This window comes from Coenobita brevimanus, chromosome 46 (assembly GCF_032717465.1).
Source record: "Coenobita brevimanus isolate Jiangsu-jjx chromosome 46, ASM3271746v2, whole genome shotgun sequence".
In the NCBI taxonomy this organism is placed as follows: domain Eukaryota; kingdom Metazoa; phylum Arthropoda; class Malacostraca; order Decapoda; family Coenobitidae; genus Coenobita; species Coenobita brevimanus.
The window spans coordinates 13,838,898-13,859,970 of NC_136999.1; the positions used below are offsets into that span (position 1 = coordinate 13,838,898).

The following is a 21,073-nucleotide window of genomic DNA, read 5'->3' on the forward strand; positions in this document are numbered from 1 at the left end:
TGTACTTTGCTAGCTTAAGGAAGAGTTAATTTTAACTATCGCTATCCCTCAGAGGAAAAGGTCTGGTCCTGTAGTGAATCCGTTGTTGCCTAATACACGTACAGATACAGATACTTTGAACTTTTAAGTCTTAGAATGGTCTCGAATCACCTCCTGAAGTTGGTGCATCGACTAACTCGAGATATCCTGCAGCAGACTGATTCAGATAATAGCCAGAAAGGTATATCCCCCAGATCAGTGTTTTTGGTACAATTTTTTTTCTCCCCTAAGATATGACAATTTAGGTCTGATATCCTTTTACTTGCAGTCCTATCCATCAGATAGGTTCAGATCATGTTCAAGGAAGCAAGTGCCAAGGTCAGCTTTAACCCACCACGAGCAGGCGGACTTTGGACCCTCATGGAGCAGTGGTACCGGATAATATTCGGCCTTTTTTTTTTTTTTGCTAGATAGTTCAGAAATGATTAGAAAACATGGAGAACAACCATAAAAGTACTCTCAGAAATCATTTAGGTTGATTTTGAGGTCGATTCTCCCTAAGCAGGCGGCTGAAAACTTCGGAGTAACACCCATAGACTTCACCGCCTGCCACCGCCACAGAGCGAGAGGAGGCAGAAGCTCTGCATCTTCTTCATCGGACTATGCTATTCGAGCCAAAGACACTCTTGTTGGGTATATAGATGATATAGGAAGTATCTCCAAACATAGTTATGTACGTTGGCGCATTATGACAAGCCAGTGAGTGAGTTGGACTGCCCATACAAGGTTCGTAATAGTTTTTATTTTACATTTCTGAGGTAGAAAGTCTGTGCCCACACGTATTATACTGTACATTATATTTGTTTTCCACATACCTTGTAATTCTTTTCATAGTCTACGCGCATTTGGTGTTTTTTCTCACACACTCAAAGCACTACCATTCTCTTTTCTCGCATGGCAAGATATTCGCACCGTGTCATTTCACTTACGGTAGCATATTTTCTCGCACACTCAACGCCCTACCGTTCTCTTTTCTCGCACAGCAAGATATTCGTGCCGTGTCCTTTCACTTAGTATATTTTCTTGCACACACACACACACACACACACACACACACACACACACACACACACACACACACACGCACACACACACACACACACACACACACACACACACACACACACACACACATACAATACATAACTTATTTTACTTCACATACAGTACTATTATAGTATCACAACAGTAGTTTCTTATCATATTACACATACTTATGAAATAATTATCATTACATATTATTTACAGTTATATACATTTCACTTGCGTCTTTTATCGCACACACCAGGTAGTTCAGAAGAGGAGTAGGGTGTGGTATTTTCTGAAGCTTTGTGTAAGGCACAGCCCACATCACACTCCACACACTGGTAACGCGAGTCCTTTCGCTGATTTCTGGGCTGAGCTCTGCTGTGTTGGCACACGTGACACCTGCGTTGGTGATTCATCTTCGCATCTGGCGCCGTCACTAAATCTGGGAAATGACGTTCGGTGAGGCGAGATTTTCCACATTAACTGGATGTTTTCTTGGGGCACGATCAGGGCCACGGATGCCAATCACCTCCCTGCACAGCTCCCTTATGAAGTCTTTGGAAGTGTCGCTGGATCCTGTGGTGTGGGCGTGGAGGAGGTGAACACTCAAAACTGTTACATCCAGCAGGTGAAAGAACAGTTTCTTGTACTACTTCATCATGGGCCTGGCACACGCTACGCTTGATATCATTGCATCCGACTGGTCTACCTGACGCATATTGATACTGTAATCAATCACAGCCTCAGGTTTCCAGATATGCACACGTCTTTCACTACGGTAATCGATGTTCTTTGTGATATGCATCACGGGACGATGAACTGTTGAAAGGAGGTTTACCTCGCGGTTGTGGTGCCAGGTAGTGGTGAGGATTTTGTTGGCTTAATAAAACACTTCCTCCTTGCATTCCAGTTTCCTGCCCACCTGTACCATGTGCCACCTGGTTTTCTTCACTGTACAGCAGATGCCAGTCTCTTGCTGCTGCAAATACCGAGTGAGAAGTGGGCTAGTGTACCAGTTGTCCAGGTACAGGAGGGGCCCACGATTAAGGTACGGCTGCATCATTGTTTTCACAAGTGCACAAAACAAACCAATAGTCCTATCCTCTGAATTTCTGTGTCCACCGGTGTACAGGACTATGTCTTGCACATACCCGGTCCTGCAGTCACACATGACGAAAATTTTGAACCCAAAGCGGTGTCTTTTTCTTGCAATATATTGCCTGAAGGCAATGCTCCCCCTCCATAACACGAGACTTTCGTCTATGACCAGGTCTCTATAAGGAGTGAAACAGGATGAGAATCGCACCCTCAGGTGATCAAACACTAGGCGAATTCAGCGCATCCTGTCGGTGTTGCCTATGTTGCTGGGGTCCTCAGTATCGCAAAAAATTGAGCCAGCAGAGAATATACTGGAATCTGTCTCTCCCTATAACTCTTCTAAAGAAGGGTGTTGACATGAGGGAGTCCACAGTCCAGTATGAAGGCAACTGATTCTTTTTTATTAGTCCCATCAATAGAACTAATGCCAGGAACAGGTACATCTCGTCGACAGATATGTCGACATCAAACAGTTGGCTGTGGGATATTTGTGGGGCTGTTCCACGGCAGAATGCTGCATACGTGTTCGAAAGTATGCAGATTCTGGGAATCAGCTCATCTGTAAAGAAGTTTTTGAAGAAATCAATCCTCCTGGAGGATTGATTCCTCTCGACAGTACAGCCTGCCGTGGCCCCCACAAGTAAATGACTGGTGTATGGGAACAAAATTGCTCCCATTTTCCCGCTCCCACGACACTTCATCCTCTGCTTCACCATCTCCACCATCACCATCACTGTCCCTGTCATCAGGATGGGGAGGAAAACCGGAGGCCACCTGGGGAATATTTCCCTCCTCCTCACCTTCCTCACGGCTATCACCTTTGTTCCCCATTCCTTTCCCTTTTCCTTTCCCCTTCCCCTTCTCCTTTCCTTTCATCCCCACACAACACATAAAGGAGGAGGAAACACTCGAATTTTGGCAAATATTTCAAATCGTACACGTACATGTACATCAATGGCACTGTCCACGCTTATAGGGGCTGACATACATGTACGTCAATGGCAATGGCACGGGGTGGGTTAATCATACTATAGTCTTTCTGGTCAGGGTGGAGTGGGCAGACAAAGCCTGGGAATATGAGTTGAGACCGTGAGAAATGGTCGGGCACCATTGAAGAAATTAATGTGTCCTTCAAAGATTTTCATGGTAAGTTCATCGGCAGCTGCAGAAGTAGTATTTATTTAGTCACACCACCCGTGCAGAAATGAGTGGGTTAAACAGAGTGGAGTAGGCAGGATTGCAGTGCGTTTGTTCTAACCTACTGAAGTTCGCTAACCCCTTCCACCTCAGTCGATGGGCAAGTGTATTCAGACAGGAGAGTTGATTTGTCAAGTAACCAAGGAGACTCATTCTTACCTCATAACTAAGGGTTCATCGAATTTCATGAAGACGACTAAGGATTCAAGTTGCGGAGGTGGTCTAGTTCCGTCTGGTGAAAACAAGCTGACTGTAGTGACTAAGGAGGTTCATTCCTACATCGTAACCACGGTTCATCGAATTTAATGCAACTGAGATCTAGTATTTCAGGTTTGTGGGAGTGGGCTAGATCCGTCAAATAAAAGTAAAACCTACTTTACCTGGGACAGTGATGGGGAAAGAATATTCTGTGAAGATAGACATTTCAACTCAGCAAATAAGATGTGGATCATGGATTTTTTCTGTAAATTTACTGTGGGCACAAGGAACGATTGGAGAGGTGGCGAGGAGTGGATGCACGAGGGGTTGCATCCTGAGGGTCTTTGGATATTTTTTAACACTTCGCATTCCAATTCATTATCCTTTTGCACATTCCACTTCATTATCCTCTTGAACGTTACTCTTCATTATCCTCATGCACACTGCACTTCATTATCTTCTTGCACATTCCACTTCATTATCCTCTTGAACATTACTCTTCATTATCCTCATGCACATTAAACTTCATTATCCTCTTGCACATTCCATTTCATTATCCTCTTGCACATTCCATTTCATCATCCTCTTGCACATTACACTTCTTTATCCTCTTGCACATTTCACTTCATTATCCTTTTGCACATCACATTTCATTATCCTCGTGCATGTCACTGATGCAAAATATGTCGATATTAACATGTGAAAAAGAGGTGCTGCGAAGTCTCCTACGCCATTTACTTCGTGGGCCAAGCTGGAATGGTGCTGGGTGGCAGAACGGATCGGAAACAGTATACCGTGTAAAGATGGCAGTGTAGCTTGGACGTTATTGACAGAATGAAACGATAATCCCGGTAAAGTACAATGCATGTAAAAGTTCTGACTACAGAAAAGACTTTTAGGGGAAAAAAAAAAATCTTTGCAATAATAAGACTTTCATTATAAAATTTGACAGAGCCTATAAAGTTATGGTATGTTTACACTCAGTCATCCGTGATGACTCACTCTCAGCTGAATAAAACGCTTGCCGTGAGCTGGAAAACACTACTAGAGCTGTTTGGACCATGAAAGAGTTAATGGTGATAGTACTAACCCTCAGGCTCTTGTGCCTAGCTTGTAATGCCAGGTGAAATTAGGCTCGACTTCTCGTTCCTAGAACACCTAACGTATAGCGAGGTCCTCATTCGAGACCGGAGCTTAGTGCAATAAAGAGAGGCAGGACACAAAAACTTCAGGCAATAACCTTTACATGTATATTACCACAGTCAGACACAGGACAAACTCAGCAGATATTACAACACAATATATAGCAAAGAAATAAAACCTTATCTAGGATATGCGTATCTCGCAGGATACTCTCTTATCTGATACTAATGCCAACACAATTAAGTCTAGTGTATTCAGGGTACGGTTAATATAGGCGCGCGTGCGGCGCGGGGAGTGAGTCTCACTGGGGTTGGGGGCGAGGGGAGTGACTTGCGACGGGCCAGAACAGAGTTATGGTAATACTGGGGATGAGTAAGTATTAACCATTTGAATTAAATATTTTCCAATAGCAAAGGGACTTTGGCAATTAATCCTATTTCTTTTTTACACTCACACTAGATACTGGGACGGGGAAGTGCCATAGAGAATTTACGGGTAATGTGAGTGGGGGAATATTACTAACACTTTCTCGTATTATTTCCTTAGAGCCTACCATAGTAGGGGTGTCTTATTACAAAGGAATTTCCAGGAGGCACAGTCTTACTAGTTTTATACAAAGGGCGTCACTCGTAAGTCTAGTTCATCGGATCTTGGTTTATACATTCGTCCTTTATTCCTTCACTGTGATCTTACTTGTCCCAATATTCACTATATTAAGTCACTGAATGGTATTACACTAGGTTTGGCAAAGTCACACTTAATCTAAATCACTTTCACTTATTATTGGGGCTTCACCACACTTATTATGAGTCACTCATCGTGGGGGCAGGGGAGGAACACGCCGGCGTCAATTCTGCCGGGCTAGGGGCACCGCCAAGGGGAGGTGTGCCGAGGGGGCACGGGACGACTCGTAGGGGCGTCCTCTCGCGTCCCAGGCTACAGGTGGCCAAGGGGCCCGCGGTCTCTGGGCTGGGCTCAGGGGTGTGGCCCTCAGGACTAGGGCCAATAGCTCCAGAAACCTCTGGTGTAAGTCTCGGCCGGAGGTGGGAGTCTTACGTCGTCGTGGGGCCGTAGGGAGATCATGCCCTGGCGTCCTGGGGAGGGTTGGGAGAGACTGCAGACTGCGGCCTCCAGAGTCTAGGGGCGCCAACAGGGAAGGACTGCGGCACTGGCTTACACTGGGGTCCGTCAGGTGAGTCTGCTCCAGAGCCAGGCGTAGGGAGCGGAGGCCAGGGAAGGCTGTGAGGCCTGACTGGGCTGCTCCGGTACAGGAAGTCCGGACTCTTGTCTCCTGCCGAGGTGATGACTCACTCCCTGCCTCCTTTCGTCCGTGGGGCCCGGCAATTGGCCGTGGCTGCCCAGGGGCAGGACTATCAAGTGTCAGGGCCTGGCAATTGGCCGTGGCCTGAGTGGGGGAGTCAGCGCACCTCTGTACATCTTCGGAGCGGCAGTGGGCCGTCTGACGAAGGCGGGAGCGGCAGTGGGCCGTCTGACGAAGGCGGGAGCGGCAGTGGGCCGTCTCCTGCTTCAGGAGGGAGGAGCGGCAATTGACCGTCTCAGGGGCAGCACCTTTGGAGCGGCAGTGGGCCGTCTGGCGAAGGCAGGAGTGGCAGTAGGCCGTCTCCTTCTGCAGGAGGGAGGAGCGGCAGTAGGCCATCTCAGGGGCACCGCCTTTGGAGCAGCAGTTGGCCATCTGACGAGGGCGGGAGCGGCAGTAGGCCATCTCCTTCGGCTGGAGAGGGGAGTGGCAGTAGGCCGTCTCCTTCTGCAGGAGGGAGGAGCGGCAGTAGGCCGTCTCTACAGGGGCACCTTCGGAGCAGCAGTAGGCCGTCTCTACAGGGGCACCTTCGGAGCAGCAGTAGGCCGTCTCTACAGGGGCACCTTCGGAGCAGCAGTAGGCCGTCTCTACAGGGGCACCTTCGGAGCAGCAGTAGGCCGTCTGGCGAGGGCGGGAGCGGCAGTAGGCCGTCTCCTTCTGCAGAAAGGAGGAGCGGCAGTAGGCTGTCTCTACAGGGGCACCTTTGGAGCGGCAGTAGGCCATCTGGCGAGGGCGGGAGCGGCAGTAGGCAGTCTCCTGAGGGGCGCTGTCTTGAGTTCTGAGAACAACTCCACCCCTAGCTGATTCAGCAATCCCACCCCCTGAAGGTAGTGTCTTTCTCCTACGATGGTGATGGCGCGACGGCTGGGTGACATAGGTGCACACGGCCTGGGCTGACATATGTCGTTGTTGCTGTGTATCCCTTCAACTGGTGGGGTCCAGGTGGGGGTGTCGGTACGTTCCCAGGCACACTGGGCTGTATACCACTCGCCTCATTGTCGGGGGCACTATGGTATTCCTCCCCTGCTTCCATCTCGGGGGCAGTACGTTGTAAGCCATGCATTTTACCACTCTCCCCCTGTGAAAAGTCACGTCCCTGTGGCTGGAGGTGGTATGCTTGCGTGTCATGGGTGGCGTACGCAGGCTGGAGGTGTTGCAACATGGCTTGCCAGGCGGTGGTGTAGGGGTTTTCCTCCTGCTCCGCATCGCAGGTGACGAAGAGTGTGGAGGTGGTGGTGGTGGATTGGAGGAGGGTTAGCAGGTGGTGTGGTCCGCGGAGTCTTTGGTTCCTGCCAAGGGTAAGCACCCATACGGCCCGTCTTACTCTCATCTTGTTTGGTGTGGCCGTCGGTATGGTCGGAAGCTGAATGCTGGACACCGAGGGTAGGGGCCTGGTTTTGTGCCGTGGTAATGCGGCATTGAGTCCCTGGGGAGTACAGGTGGAGGGGATTTGGGCCTGATGTATCATAATCGTGTGAAGTTGGTGGGAGGCAGGAGGTGTAGGGGTATGGGTGTATCGGGCGGGTGGGCGCGAGAGTCGGCCGGAGGGGGTGGTGGTGGTTCTGAGGGTGGGTGTGGGTGGGGAAGTGGGCATGCGGGGTGGGCGGGGTTGGTTAGCACGGGCTGTTGCGCGTGTTGGGGGCGCGGTGGAGGGTGAGATTGTCGGAGTGGGCGTGCATAGGTGTGGAGGGGAGAGGGCAGTGGTAGTGGGTTGTCCTGTGGGGGTGGCGGGGTGGGCGGGGCACGGGGCTCGGGTGGAAAAGGTGAGGCTGGGGAGGGAAGGGGTGAGGGTGAGCGAGGGGAGGTTGGTGTGGTGGGTGAGATGTCAGGTGAGGTGCAGGGGGTGGTGGCCGCTCCTCCCTCCTTCTGCAGGAGGGAGGAGCGGCAGTAGGCCGTCTCTACAGGGGCACCTTCGGAGTGGCAGTAGGCTGTCTGGCGAGGGCGGGAGCGGCAGTAAGCCGTCTCTTTCTGCAGGAGGGAGGACCGGCAGTAGGCCGTCTCTACAGGGGCACCTTCGGAACAGCAGTAGGGCATCTGGCGAGGGCGGGAGTGGCAGTTGGCCATCTCCTGAGGGGCGCTGTCTGGAGTTCTGAGAACAACTCCACCCTTAGCTGATTCAGCAATCCCACTCCCTGAAGGTAGTGTCTTTCTCCTACGATGAAGACGTCACGATGGCTGGGTGACATAGCTGCGCACGGCCTGGGCTGACATATGTCGTTGTTGCTGTGTATCCCTTCGACTGGTGGCAGCTACTCCGTGGGGTCTGGATGGGGGTGTCGTTACGTTCCCAGGCACACTGGACTGTATACCACTTGCCTCGTTGTCGGGGGCACTATGGTATTCCTCCCCTGCTTCCATCTCGGGGGCACTACGTTGTAAGCCATGCATTTTATAGCTCTCAGCTGATTAAAATCGTCTGGTGTCAGCTGAAAAAGAATATTAAATTTGTACTGGTGCAGCGGACTAAGAGTTATATGGGCCAGAAATCCTTAAATGACAACTGCGCATGCTCAACTGATGACGCCACACTGTTGACGTTATGGGTGCTCCTCCCACCTCCCTCTGTATCAAGATATGCTAGTTTATAGGTATTAGGGGAGCCTGCCCGGCCTGGGGGTGAAACTCCCCAGGTAGCTAGAGAGAGTAAAGATATTAATCTAACCTAACCAAGCATCTTTACAAAGAACCAGCACAGGGGGAGGTGGGCAGGCCATTCGTGATGATATCAGTGGCACTGTACAGTATTCTTTAAGGAACCTGTGGTTCGAGGGAACACCTGCTCCTACATAAGAAATAGAAGTTTATGGTGAAAGTATTAACGCAATCAGTTCCCCCTACTCGCTGTCATTAAAAGAAAAAAAAAATCTGGTGGAATATAAAATTAGAGTTGTCCCGATTATAGGAGACCGTAACAGCACTCCCAGCTGAATAGAATAATCTGTGGATACGCTGGAAAATTATACTAGAGTTGTTCCACCCATGACATTATTAATAGTCCTAGATTCCTATTCTCACTAATCTACAGATAAAATAAACATCATCTGGAACAGAATACTGGAGTTTTTTCCCAATATAGGAGAATTAAATGAAGTGCTTGTAAATTAGATAGAACAGATGTGTTAAGTGAGTCTGATCTGGCTCTGTCATCGAGTGTAGCTTCGATCATACATGGTAATACTTAATCTAAGGAAAATCAGTTACGATTACAAACATATTCTGTGTCGGTGATCTAAACCCAGATGATAAGAGTCCGGCAAGGTAGCACCATAAGGCTACTTTTGCTTGATTGTGGTATAGTGGAACGTTGCCTGATTGTGTTCTAACAGTCAAGAGTATTCCGGCGTTTGATGATCAGCACCGTCCAGGAGGATAAATGTTAGTTAAACCTTCATTTATTTCTATTTTCGTCGTCAGTACAGTGTAATAAATAGACTGAATACCAAAACCTCTTAGGCACTGAAAATATAACTCAGTAAGTGTAGCATATCTGACGTGAATAAATCACAAAGGAGGAGTTGTTAGGAATATGCTAAACCTCTCGGACTATATTTAACTGTGTGTAGCAATTCTAACCTATGAAGCAAAAAGGAATCACAGAGCAACTGTTGTTGGAAATTCTCCAGAGCTCCTTAGATTATAGCTCAATCTGCATAGTGTCTACTGGTGAATCAAGTGAATTACAAAGGAACTAGTGTTAATAAATCTCCAGAGCTAGTAGGAATGCAACTCGACGTATGTAGCACATCTGACCTGGGTTTGTCATTAAGTGTGGCCAGGGTTCCTTTTGGCAGCACCTTATCTATCTCAGCTTGCGTTTTGCGCTGCGCCTGTGGATAGGTGGCTAGGTAGTAGATCATCCAGGTGAGTGTGTTGGAGGTTGTCTCACTACCAGCAAAGAACAGCTCCAAAATCAGAAGTTTCAGATCCTTTTCTGTAAGGGTAAGATGTTTCTTTCATTAGCCAACAAAAGGTTCTCTTATTTTTTCATTGAACTATTACTGACCAGAGTTAATGTGCAAGAATATTGCCAGGAAGGGCACTTGGCACGAAATCCTATGTGTACTGGCTCATAATTGCAAAGTTTTTAAGTCAAAATTTTAGGGTTCCTCTTTTGATTAGCTTTCAGAAATGCCCAACACTATCCTCTGTGTATGACTGTGAGCACAAAAAAAAAAAAAAAGGATAACTACCATTCTCGTAAGGCAAGATCACTGACCGTTAAAGGTATTATCAGGGTCATCCTTCCTCTGCTCCATCTCAATCAGGTAGCCGTCAATCAAATCCCTCGGGTTGTCTTGGTCAAATGTGGCTAGATGCTCCGTGACCTCCTCCTGTGGTTGTGATTTAGTCATTGGCACATAAACCTGTCTCTGGCTTCACCCCCTGGGTGTCAGTTTCTCCACTCACCAATTTCCCCCCTTGGACTTACTGTATTCTTCCATCCACAATCCCCCTGGGTAGGGGGGTGGGGAAATATTTCCCCAGTATCCCTGCTTGTCGTAAGAGGCAACTGAAAGGGGTCTTTTTGTCTCCAATCTTTCTCTCCTTACTGTCAGGTTCTTCTCTTCTGTCGTACCTCTCTTTTCGATATTTCAGTGACTCTTCCGGCCTCAATTATCCTCTCTACTTCTGTTAAGCACTTGGTTTCATGTCATGAATAGTTTAAGGTCATCCCATTGAAGTCATTATATCTTTTATACAAACAATCTGTAACCTTCAACTTATCTAAAATCCGCCTTTACTTTCAAATTAGCCTCTGCTGTGTCCTCCCAACTCATTATACCTTCAAATCATAACATGCTGTCATGTGGTCTTTGCTATCTCGCATTTGGATTTCATTAACTCTCTCACTCCTGCATTGGCAAATATTTCCCCGTGGACCTATTTCTTCACATGGACCTGTTTCCCTCATGGACCTATTTTCACTCATGGGCATAATTTCCATAGAGATCTGTTTATTCCCTGTAGACATATATTTATCATGGACCTAATTTGTCTCTTGATCAATTTTCCCCATCGACCTATGTTTTACCATGGATCTATCATCCCTCATGAACGAAATTTCCTCTTGAGCCTATTTTCTCCTTCAAACAAGTTTTCTCCTTGGACGTATTTTCCCAACTGACATTTTTCCCTTTAACATTTTCATCATAGACCTATTATTTCCATGGGGAAACACTTATTCCCATGTTCACATGTTTTTCCCATTGACCTATTACTCCCATGGATCTGTTTTTGCCAACTTTGACCTATATTCCTACTTGGACCCATTTTCTTTGGGATATATTTCCCACAGTTTTATTTCCCAACACGAAGGCATTTCCACCAACGACCTATTCACCCCATATATATATATATATATATATATATATATATATATATATATATATATATATATATATATATATATATATATTGTTACATAGCCTATGATTTCATCATCCTTTGTATAATTCTAACATACAGTATGCTGCATGTTTGATCACGATTCACCTCATGGCTTCCATAGTGACCAGGCTTGCGTGTTCTACCTCACTCTCCCCTTCTCCCCCTTATAGTAGAGTAAGACGTTCTTTCTGTTGTTCAGAGCAGGACTGTCAACTCTTCCTCCCTTGTGCCTTCATTTCTGCGTCCTTCTTGCAAGTTGAATCAAGCTCTGCCGGCCCCTATATAATGAGCTCAGTCTCCGCATTAATTGCCACTTAGATCTACTCCTCATTTTGTTCACATCTCTGTCCTCCCCTGTATAGTGTATTATTATTTTTGTGAGTGCTCAGGAAGTCTCCAGCCATCTAACTGCTGTATAATTTGAGTATAAGTGTTGATACCATTTTTCTTGTACTGTATGGCCTAAGGCATTAATTCGTAGGCCTGGTAAGGTTTTTGTGATTCATGTAGAGTTTTTAATGTCAGCCATTATTAATAATATTTTGTATCTGTAATAATATATCTTGTTTTAACTGAGCATTATCCGGTTTTCTCATTTATCAGGGCTGACTTAGATAAATTTGTTCTTGCTAAATTCGTGTTAATAGAGGCTATTGCAATTAACCACATATTTAACTTGTTTTTGCCATTACATTATCCTTATGAGTCCTGAATGTTTAGTTGTTTGAGCATTAAACTTAAACTTGTAATTTTACCTAACTCTTTTGATTTGAACCTGGAACTTTGCGGGACAGTAGTGATTTTAGTATTCTCACTTGAAGTGTTCATTATCTCTCTCTGTTCCGTAACATCAATTTGGCGACCTCTTATCAGGATATTCAGGATATTATCATAAGGATATTGCTTGATATTTTGTGACTGTGATTTATTCATGATGTCTACTATTACTACTCTTGATGAAGCCAAAGATTTTTTGTGAAATGTGGAAACAGTGTGTGATGTAGAAAACAGAACAAAGAATGAACTTAAGCTTGTTGCTCAACAATTGGGAATTGCTGTTCGCTCTCATCAGTCTAAAGATCAAATTGTTGACATGATTAATAAAAGCTTGTTTAATGTAACTCCTCCAGATGAGCAAACGCAGATTGAAATAGCTAAGTTACAGCTAGCCCTGCAGGAGGCTCGTGCTAAGGAGACTGAGTCTCAGGCTCGTATTCAGGATGCACAGGCACAAATTGAAATTGCTAGGATTCAGGCAGACCATGAGTATCGCATGAAACAAAGTGGAACTGGATCATCTAGCTCTGATGATTTTGATGTGGCTAAAAATGTTAAACTTGTCCCTCCTTTTAATGAATCTGATTTAACAAATATTTTCAGTTGTTTGAGAGGGTAGCTACAGGTTTTAATTGGCCCAAAAAGTATTGGACAGTACTCCTACAGAGTGTTCTCACCGGTAAAGCTCAAGTAACTTATGCATCTTTGCCTCAGGATCAATCTGATAATTATGATGTAGTTAAGAGCTTGATTCTTAAGGCCTATGAGCTTGTTCCTGAAGCCTATAGGGTAAAATTTAGGACAACTTATAAGCAAGATAAGCAATCTCATGTTGAGTATGGAAAAATCAAAGAAGATCTGTTAGAGCAGTGGTTAAATTCTAAGAATATAAATTCTGATTTTGATAAATTTAAGCAGATGATTTTGCTGGAGGACTTCAAAAGGTGTATTAATAAAGATGTAAGCCTATATCTTGATGAGAAAAGAATAGATAATTTGTCTGATGCTGCAGTTTTAGCTGATGAATATGTTCTCATTCACAAGAGATATTCTAAAGAAAAAAGGAAAGCTGAGAGTAAGTACGTTGCCTCTACTCAGAGTACAGGTAACAGGAAAGAGAATAAAGATGATGTTTCTCAGGAAGTAAATACCAGCTTCACCTTTAGATTTCAGAAAAGTAAATGTAATTGTTGTAGTAAGCTTGGTCATACTACGGAGAAATGTTTCAGGAGACAGCGTGATGTGAACAAAAAGGAGTCTTTAAATATTCAGTCAATTGGTCTAGTGTCCACCCTTGAGAGTTCCCAGAATTCTTTAACCGAGTTAACTGAACCTGCTTTGAGGGGTAAATTAAATTCTCATGATGAAGCTCCTCTTTTGAGCAGTAACGTGGGTGACACTCTCAAGAGTTCATGTGCTAATTTCCTGTCTGATGGTTTTGTCAGTCCTCTGGACAGTAATAACAGGAAATCAGTTAAAATATATCGTGATACAGGTGCTTGCCAATCCCTTACGCTGACCAGTGTTCTAGGCTCTAATGTTAATTCCTCTGATGAAACTGTAATCTTACAAGGTGTAGGGAATAATTACTTCTCTGTCCCTCTGTGCAGAGTGAATTTAGAGTCTGGTTTTGTTAATGGTTCCGTTATGGTTGGGTTGGTTGAGACACTCCCAATGTCAGGTGTAACTTTCTTACTTGGAAATGATATTGGTGGAAGTCAAGTGTATCCAGCTCCTCAGTTGTCTAGTGAACCAGTGACTGCGACCCAGGATTGTGATGTCCCTGATGTGTTCTCTGCATGTGCTGTCACTAGGGCTAAGTCTAAGGTTACTGGTGACTTAGAGGATAATGATGATGATGATGTTATCCTAGCTGACACTTTTCTTGCTAATTTGGACCACTCACCAGATGAGGCAGTACCCCGTAGTGTTGATAATTTGCCTCGTCAAGAGTTGGTTGAGTTGCAGGTTGCTGACCCTGAGTTGAAAGGTCTAGCTAACTCTGCTTGCAGTGAGGAAGAGTCAGCTGGTTTTTCTACTTGTTATTATATAAAGTCAGGAGTACTTATGAGAAAGTGGAGACCCCCAACAGCATCAGCCGACTGTGAATGGGAGGTTGTACATCAAGTTGTCATCCCTCGTGTTTGTAGGCAGGATATCATTAGAGTGGCTCATGATTCCACTTTGGCAGGACACCTTGGAGTGAGGAAGACCGTGGCACGCATTTTGAAACACTTCTACTGGCCAGGTATCTTCAGAGATGTTTCCTGGTATTGTAAGTCTTGTCACACCTGTCAAGTTGTGGGGAAGTGTAATCAGACCGAAAAGGTTGCACCTCTAGTTCCCATTCCTCCTTTTGAGGCGCCATTCACCCGTGTGTTGGTGGATATTGTGGGCCCTCTTCCTAAGACTTCTTCAGGATTTTCTTATGTGTTGACCCTGATTGATATGGCTACTCATTATCCTGAAGCCATTCCACTTAGAAATATCTCAGCAAAGAACGTGGTTAAGGAAATGCTGGGGTTCTTCACCAAATTTGGTTTGACCAAGGAGGTACAGTCAGACCGGGGAAGTAATTTCATGTCAAATGTTTTCAAGCAGTCTCTGAATGAGTTGGGCATCACCCAGATCACGTCTTCAGCTTACCATCCCCAGACCCAAGGAGCATTGGAGAGATATCATCAAACACTCAAATCGATGCTCAGGAAATACTGTTTGGAACATCAGAAAGACTGGGATAAAGGTCTTCCATTCTTGGGCTTCTCACGCTTTGAACTACTGTTAGGCCATGAAGTAAGAGGACCCCTTAAGCTACTCAAGGAATGCTGGCTGTCGGAGGAAGATGATGTCAACCTGCTGGAGTATGTGATGAAGTTCAAAGAACGGCTGTCCACTGCTTTACGGCTGGCGAGAGAGAATTTAGGAGCTGCTCAGGAGAAGATGAAGACTTGGTATGATAAGAAGTCCAGGCTACGCCACTTTCAGCCAGATCAGGTTTTGATTCTGCTACCAGTGCATGGGCAACCTCTTCAAACCAAGTTTATTGGTCCTTATTTCGTGGAGAAGAAACTCAATGATGTCAACTATGTCATCGCCACACCAGATCATAGAAAGAACAAGCAACTTTGTCACATCAACATGCTAAAGTTATATCACAGGCGGGACGAAAATAACCCAGTCTGCACTGTAGCTGTTCCATCCGAGTCTGCAAGTGAAGTTCTCCCATGCAGTATGAGCCTGAGTGATAGTTTGGGGAAGAATCCTGATATCATGAATGATCTCCAGACTAAGCTTTCTCATCTAGCTCCCAAGGAAAGGCAGGAGTTTCCGGCATTACGGCAGGAGTACCCGCAAGTGTTCCGTGCCAGTCCAGGAAGAACCACTGGGTTGATGCATGATGTCGGTGTTGGAGACGCAAAGCCAATTAAACTGCCTCCTTACCGTGTGAACGCAGTGAAAGTTCCTCTCATCCAGAAGGTGCTTGGCTACCTGTTGGACCACAAGATGACTGAGCCCTGTCAGAGCGAGTGGAGTTCTCCTGTCACTCTAGTCCCTAAGCCAGGTGGGTCAAAGCGGCTTTGCATCGACTACAGACGTGTTAATCAGATAACCAAAACAGACACTTACCCTCTCCCTCGCGTGGAAGATTGCATAGACAAGATCGGAAAGGCTAGGTACATAATTAAGTTTGATTTGTTAAAGGGATACTGGCAAGTACCTATGACTGAACGTGCTAGGGAGATCTCATGTTTTATAACACTAGGAAAGACTTTTGCATGTTCTGTCATGTCATATGGTATAAAGAATGCACCAGCCACTTTTCAGAAGCTCATGAATGTTGTAACAGAGGGTTTGGCAGGGTGTGTTGTTTATATTGATGATGTATTAATCTTCAGTGACAACTGGAAAGATCACCTATGCCATGTCGGTAAATTTCTTGAGCGTTTGGTTCAGGCTAGTTTTGTAGCTAATTCATCAAAGTGTGAGTTTGGTCAAGCTAAAGTTCAGTACCTTGGGTACGTAATTGGTGATGGACACGTTGCACCACCAGGAGCTACGGTTCAGGTTATAAGTGATCTTCTCAGACCTAAAAGTAGGAAAGAGCTACAAAGGTTTTTGGGAATGGTAGGTTATTACATGAGATTTGTTCTTAACTTTTCAATTCTTGTATCACCACTTACAGACCTACTGAAAAAAGGAGTTAAATTTGTCTGGACCGATAACTGTGAATCCTCTTTCAGTAAACTTAAAGCTATCCTATTAAGTAAGTCAGTGCTCGCTACTCCAAATTTTGCTAAGCCTTTTAAGATGGCTGTTGACGCAAGTGATACAGGAGCTGGGGCTGTTTTGCTGCAAGAGGATGATCAGGGTATTGAACACCCTGTATCTTATTACAGTAAGAAGTTCACTCCACCTCAATAGAATTACTCAACTATTGAGAAAGCTTTTGGCCTTGATTTTGGGTTTACAGCATTTTTCATTTTATTTGTGTTCCGGTTTTGTCCCCATAGTCATTTATACCGATCAACACCCACTGAAATTCGTTAGTAAGTTTAAAGATAAAAATCAGAGATTGAGAAGATGGAGTCTACTTCTTCAGTAGTATTCATTAGACATACAACATGTCAAGGGGAAAGAAAATGTTATTGCAGATTGCTTATCTAGACTTTAGACAGATTGTTTGAGAGTAATAAGAAATTTCCTTTGCAAATTTCTTTTTCTTTGTGGGGAGGTGTTACATAGCCTATGATTTCATCATCCTTTGTATAATTCTAACGTACAGTATGCTGCATGTTTGATCAAGATTCGCCTCGTTGCTTCCATAGTGACCAGGCTTACGTGTTCTACCTCACTCTCCCCTTCTCCCCCTTATAGTAGAGTAAATCGTTCTTTCTGTTGTTCAGAGCAGGACTGTCAACTCTTCCTCCCTTGTGCCTTCATTTCCGCGTCCTTCTTGCAAGTTGAATCAAGCTCTGCCGGCCCCTATATAATGAGCTCAGCCTCTTCATTAATTGCCACTTAGATCTACTCCTTATTTTGTTCACATCTCTGTCCTCCCCCATATAGTGTATTATTATTTTTGTGTGTGCTCAGGAAGTCTCCAGCCATCTAGCTGCTGTATAATTTGAGTATAAATGTTGTTACCATTTTTCTTGTACTGTATGGCCTAAGGCGTTAATTCGTAGGCCTGGTAAGGTTTTTGTGATTCATGTAGAGTTTTTAATGTCAGCCATTATTAATAATATTTTGTATCTGTAATAATATATCTTGTTTTAACTGGGCATTATCCGGTTTTCTCATTTATCAGGGCTGACTTAGATAAATTTGTTCTTGCTAAATTCGTGTTAATAGAGGCTATTGCAGTTAACCATATATTTTACCTGTTTTCGCCATTACGTTATCCTTATGAGTCCTGAATGTTTAGTTGTTAGTTTGAGCATTAAACTTTAACTTGTAATTTTACCTAACTCTTTGGTTTTGAACCTGGAACTTTGCGGGACAGTAGTGATTTTAGTATTCTCACTTAAAGTGTTCATTATCTCTCTCTGTTCCGTAACAATATATATATATATATATATATATATATATATATATATATATATATATATATATATATATATATATGTGTGTGTGTGTGTGTGTGTGTGTGTATGTGTGTGAGGAAGAAGGAACCAAAGGCAACGAGCCCGCAAAACTGTTCCTTCCAAGAGAAAAAACAATACAAGAGAGAGCCAAATTCAAGATCCGATCATTTCAAGATGCCTGGACACACTGCGTTTGAAAGACTGGAGATCATAGGAAGCAGAAAATACATTCAGAGGGAGACAGTTCGAGAGTTTACCTGTTGCATAAAAGAAGGACGGGGAGTAACGGTTAACTCTTGCATTGGAGAGTTGGACAGAAAAGGGATGAGAGTTTGCTGCTAGACAGGTTCTACGCGCCCGTCATAAAGGTGGAGGAATGCATGCAGACAGTTCAGAGGAGCAGTGACCATTGAAGTAGTGATAGAAAAGAGATAAAGATGCAACAGTGTGGCGAAGAGACAGAGGTTGAAGGGAGTCAATAAGACGAGGAGAGTTAATGAGGCGAAAAGTCTTTGACTCCACCCTATTCAGAAGAGCTGTATGTGGGGAGCCTCCCCACACATGAGAGTTGTACTCCATGCAGGGGCGGATAAAACCCCTGTATAGGGTCAACAATTGTGCAGGGGTAAAGAAGGAACGGAGTCAGCTTAGCACATCCAATCTCTTGGAAGCATATTTTACAAGAGATATAATATGATCTGTCCAAGATAAGTCCCGAGTAAATGAAATCCCAAGCATGTTCAAGGATGATGCAGGATTAAGTTGAATATTATTAAACATTAGTGGGTATACCTGTGGAAGATTTTGTCGGGTTGATAGGTGCAAAAACTGAGTCTTTGATGCATTAAAAACAACCAGATTCTTTTTACCCCACTTGGAGATACGAGCCAAGTCAGACATTAGGTGTGCCATAGCCTCATCCCTTCTTTGTTGAAGTATCTGCTGAGATGGACGTTGCGGGAATCGAATGGAAAGGTGAAGGGTGGAGTCAATAGCGCATGAGTGAATATGGTTAGATGTTCAGCTTAGAAGGTCATTGATGAACAAAAGGAAGAGAGTTGGTGATAAGACAGAGCCCTGAGGAACTCCACTGTTAATAGATCTAGGAGAAGAACGATGGCCGTCTACAACAGTGGCTATAGAACGACCAGAAAGAAAGCTAGAGATGAAGGCACAGATAGAAGGATAGAAACCGTAGGAGGGCAGTTTGGAAATTAAAGATTTATACCAGACTCGATCGAAAGCCTTTGAGAAGTCAAGTGCAATGGCAAAGCTTTCGCCAAAGTCCCGAAAGGAGGATGACCAGGAGTCTGAAAGGTAGGTGAGAAGATCGCCAGTGGAGCGTCCCTGACGGAACCCATACTGACAATCAGAAAGAAGGTTGTGATAGGAAAGATGCTTTAAAATTTTTCTATTAAGAATTGACTCAAAAACTTTTGAGATACAGGATGTTAAAGCAATTGGACGATAGTTAGAGGGTTGGGAATGGTCACCCTTCTTTGGGACTGGCTGAATGAGAGCAAACTTCCAGCAAGTAGGAAAGATACAACTTGATAGACAAAGGAGAAAGAGTTTGCCTAGGCAGGGTGTAAGCACAGAAGCACAGTTCTTGAGAACAACAGGAGGGACTCCATCAGGCCCATATGCCTTATAAGTATTGAGGCTTGTAATGACAGAAAATACATCAGCTGAAGAAATTTTAATGTCAGCCATGAGGAAGTCAGAGGAGGGAAGTGATGGAGGAACAGCAACGGAATCGTCTAAGGTGGAATTGGTGGAGAAAGTCTGAGTGAAGAGATCTGCTTTATCAGTAGAAGAAATACCTACAGAGCCATCAGAGTAGAAAAGATGAGGGAAGGATGATGAGGTAAAGTTGTTAGAAAGGTTTTTGCCAAGGTGCCAGAATGAGCGGGAAGAATTCAAGCTAGGGAGTTGAGAACATTTAGTATGGATGAAATTATTTTCAGCAGAGTGAAGAACAGACATAGCACGATTCCGGGCAGAAACGTATAAAAGATGTAATTCAGGGGTGGGTTGGCTCTGGTACCTTTTATAGGCCCTCTCCTTGTTGCGAACAGCATTAGAACAAGCGTGATTAAACCAAGGATTTCGTGCATTAGTTAAAGGATATGAGAAAGGAATGTATGCTTCCATGCCCGAGAGAATAACCTCCGTAATGTGCAAGGCACACCCAGATGGCTCCCGGCCATGGAAGCAATAATCATTCCAGGGAAAATCAAAGCAGTACTGCATGAGGGCCTCCCAATCCGCAGCTCCAAAGTGCCACAGACGACGTTTCTTTGGAGGGTCCGCAGGCCATACCAGAGCGATAGGACAGGTTATGGTAATAAGGTTGTGATAGGAGGAGCCCAAAGGAGAGAAAAGATTAACACAGTAAGCAGAAAGATCAGTTGTAAGGAAGAGTTCAAGTGTGTTGGAGCTCTCTCCAAGGCGGTCAGGGATATAGGTAGGGTGCTGCACAAGCTGCTCTAGGTCATTAAGGATAGAAAAGATGTAGGCTTGTTCACCAGGTGGATCAGTGAAAGGAGAGGAGAGCCAAACCCCGCAGATATATTTAGTCAGAGAATGACAGGAAAGCCAAAGCAAGAGTGTAGAGAATTCAGAAGAGTCGAGTTCAGGAACACAAGAGCAAGATAAGTTGTTGCGTGCATATACACAACAGCCACCTTTGGCTTTGAAATAAGTATAGAGAAAGTAGGAGGATACAGAAGAGGGTCGCTGTCAATTGCCTCAGACAGCTGAGTCTCAGTAAGAAAAAGAAGGTGAGGTTTAGAGAAGGAGAGGTGTTGCTCAACAGAGCAAAAGTTAGAGGAAAGGCCAAATGTTGCAGAAATGAAGAAGAGAGTTAGACAGTGGTTCCAGGCATCCTGAGTCGTCACCGGGAAAGGGGCAGAAAGTGTGGACATTTATGGTCTCCCCCCCCTGGGGACTCTGAGGCTATGTTATTTGACGCCATTTTTTTTTTTTTTTTTGAAAAGGAAGTGTGGTGTGTACTGTGCATGTAGTTTGTTGTAGATAGAGAAACTTATATTTTAGAGCATGCTGGCCTACTTTCTGTGTTACTGAGACACTGAAAAAGTTCATCAAAGGGGGATGGTCGGGACCTAGTCCCGAGGGCTGATGAAATCGGAGCTCAAGCTCTCCCTGTCATTAGCTTTTCATCCACCTTGGGAGTACTGCCCTGCTTGACTGGTGCTACAGTCTACTTTTTTTTTTTTTTGGCTTAATGGCCACCATCCTCTATTCGGGGTATTAGGCCAGCCAAACTGAATGTTATTAG

The 21,073-nt window shown here is 44.7% G+C and overlaps 1 protein-coding gene across 1 annotated transcript in view; it reads right to left on the reverse strand.

Moving 5' to 3' along the window:
- LOC145398650 (cytochrome P450 2L1-like) overlaps positions 1–21,073 on the reverse strand; it is a 227,856-nt gene that overhangs the window by 120,392 nt on the left and 86,391 nt on the right. The window contains exons 6-7 of the mRNA XM_080271457.1: positions 10,239–10,353; positions 9,773–9,953 (exon numbers count right to left, since the gene is read on the reverse strand). Of these exons, the coding sequence (XP_080127583.1) occupies positions 9,773–9,953; positions 10,239–10,353 (296 nt within the window). The remainder of the gene's footprint in view (positions 1–9,772; positions 9,954–10,238; positions 10,354–21,073) is intronic.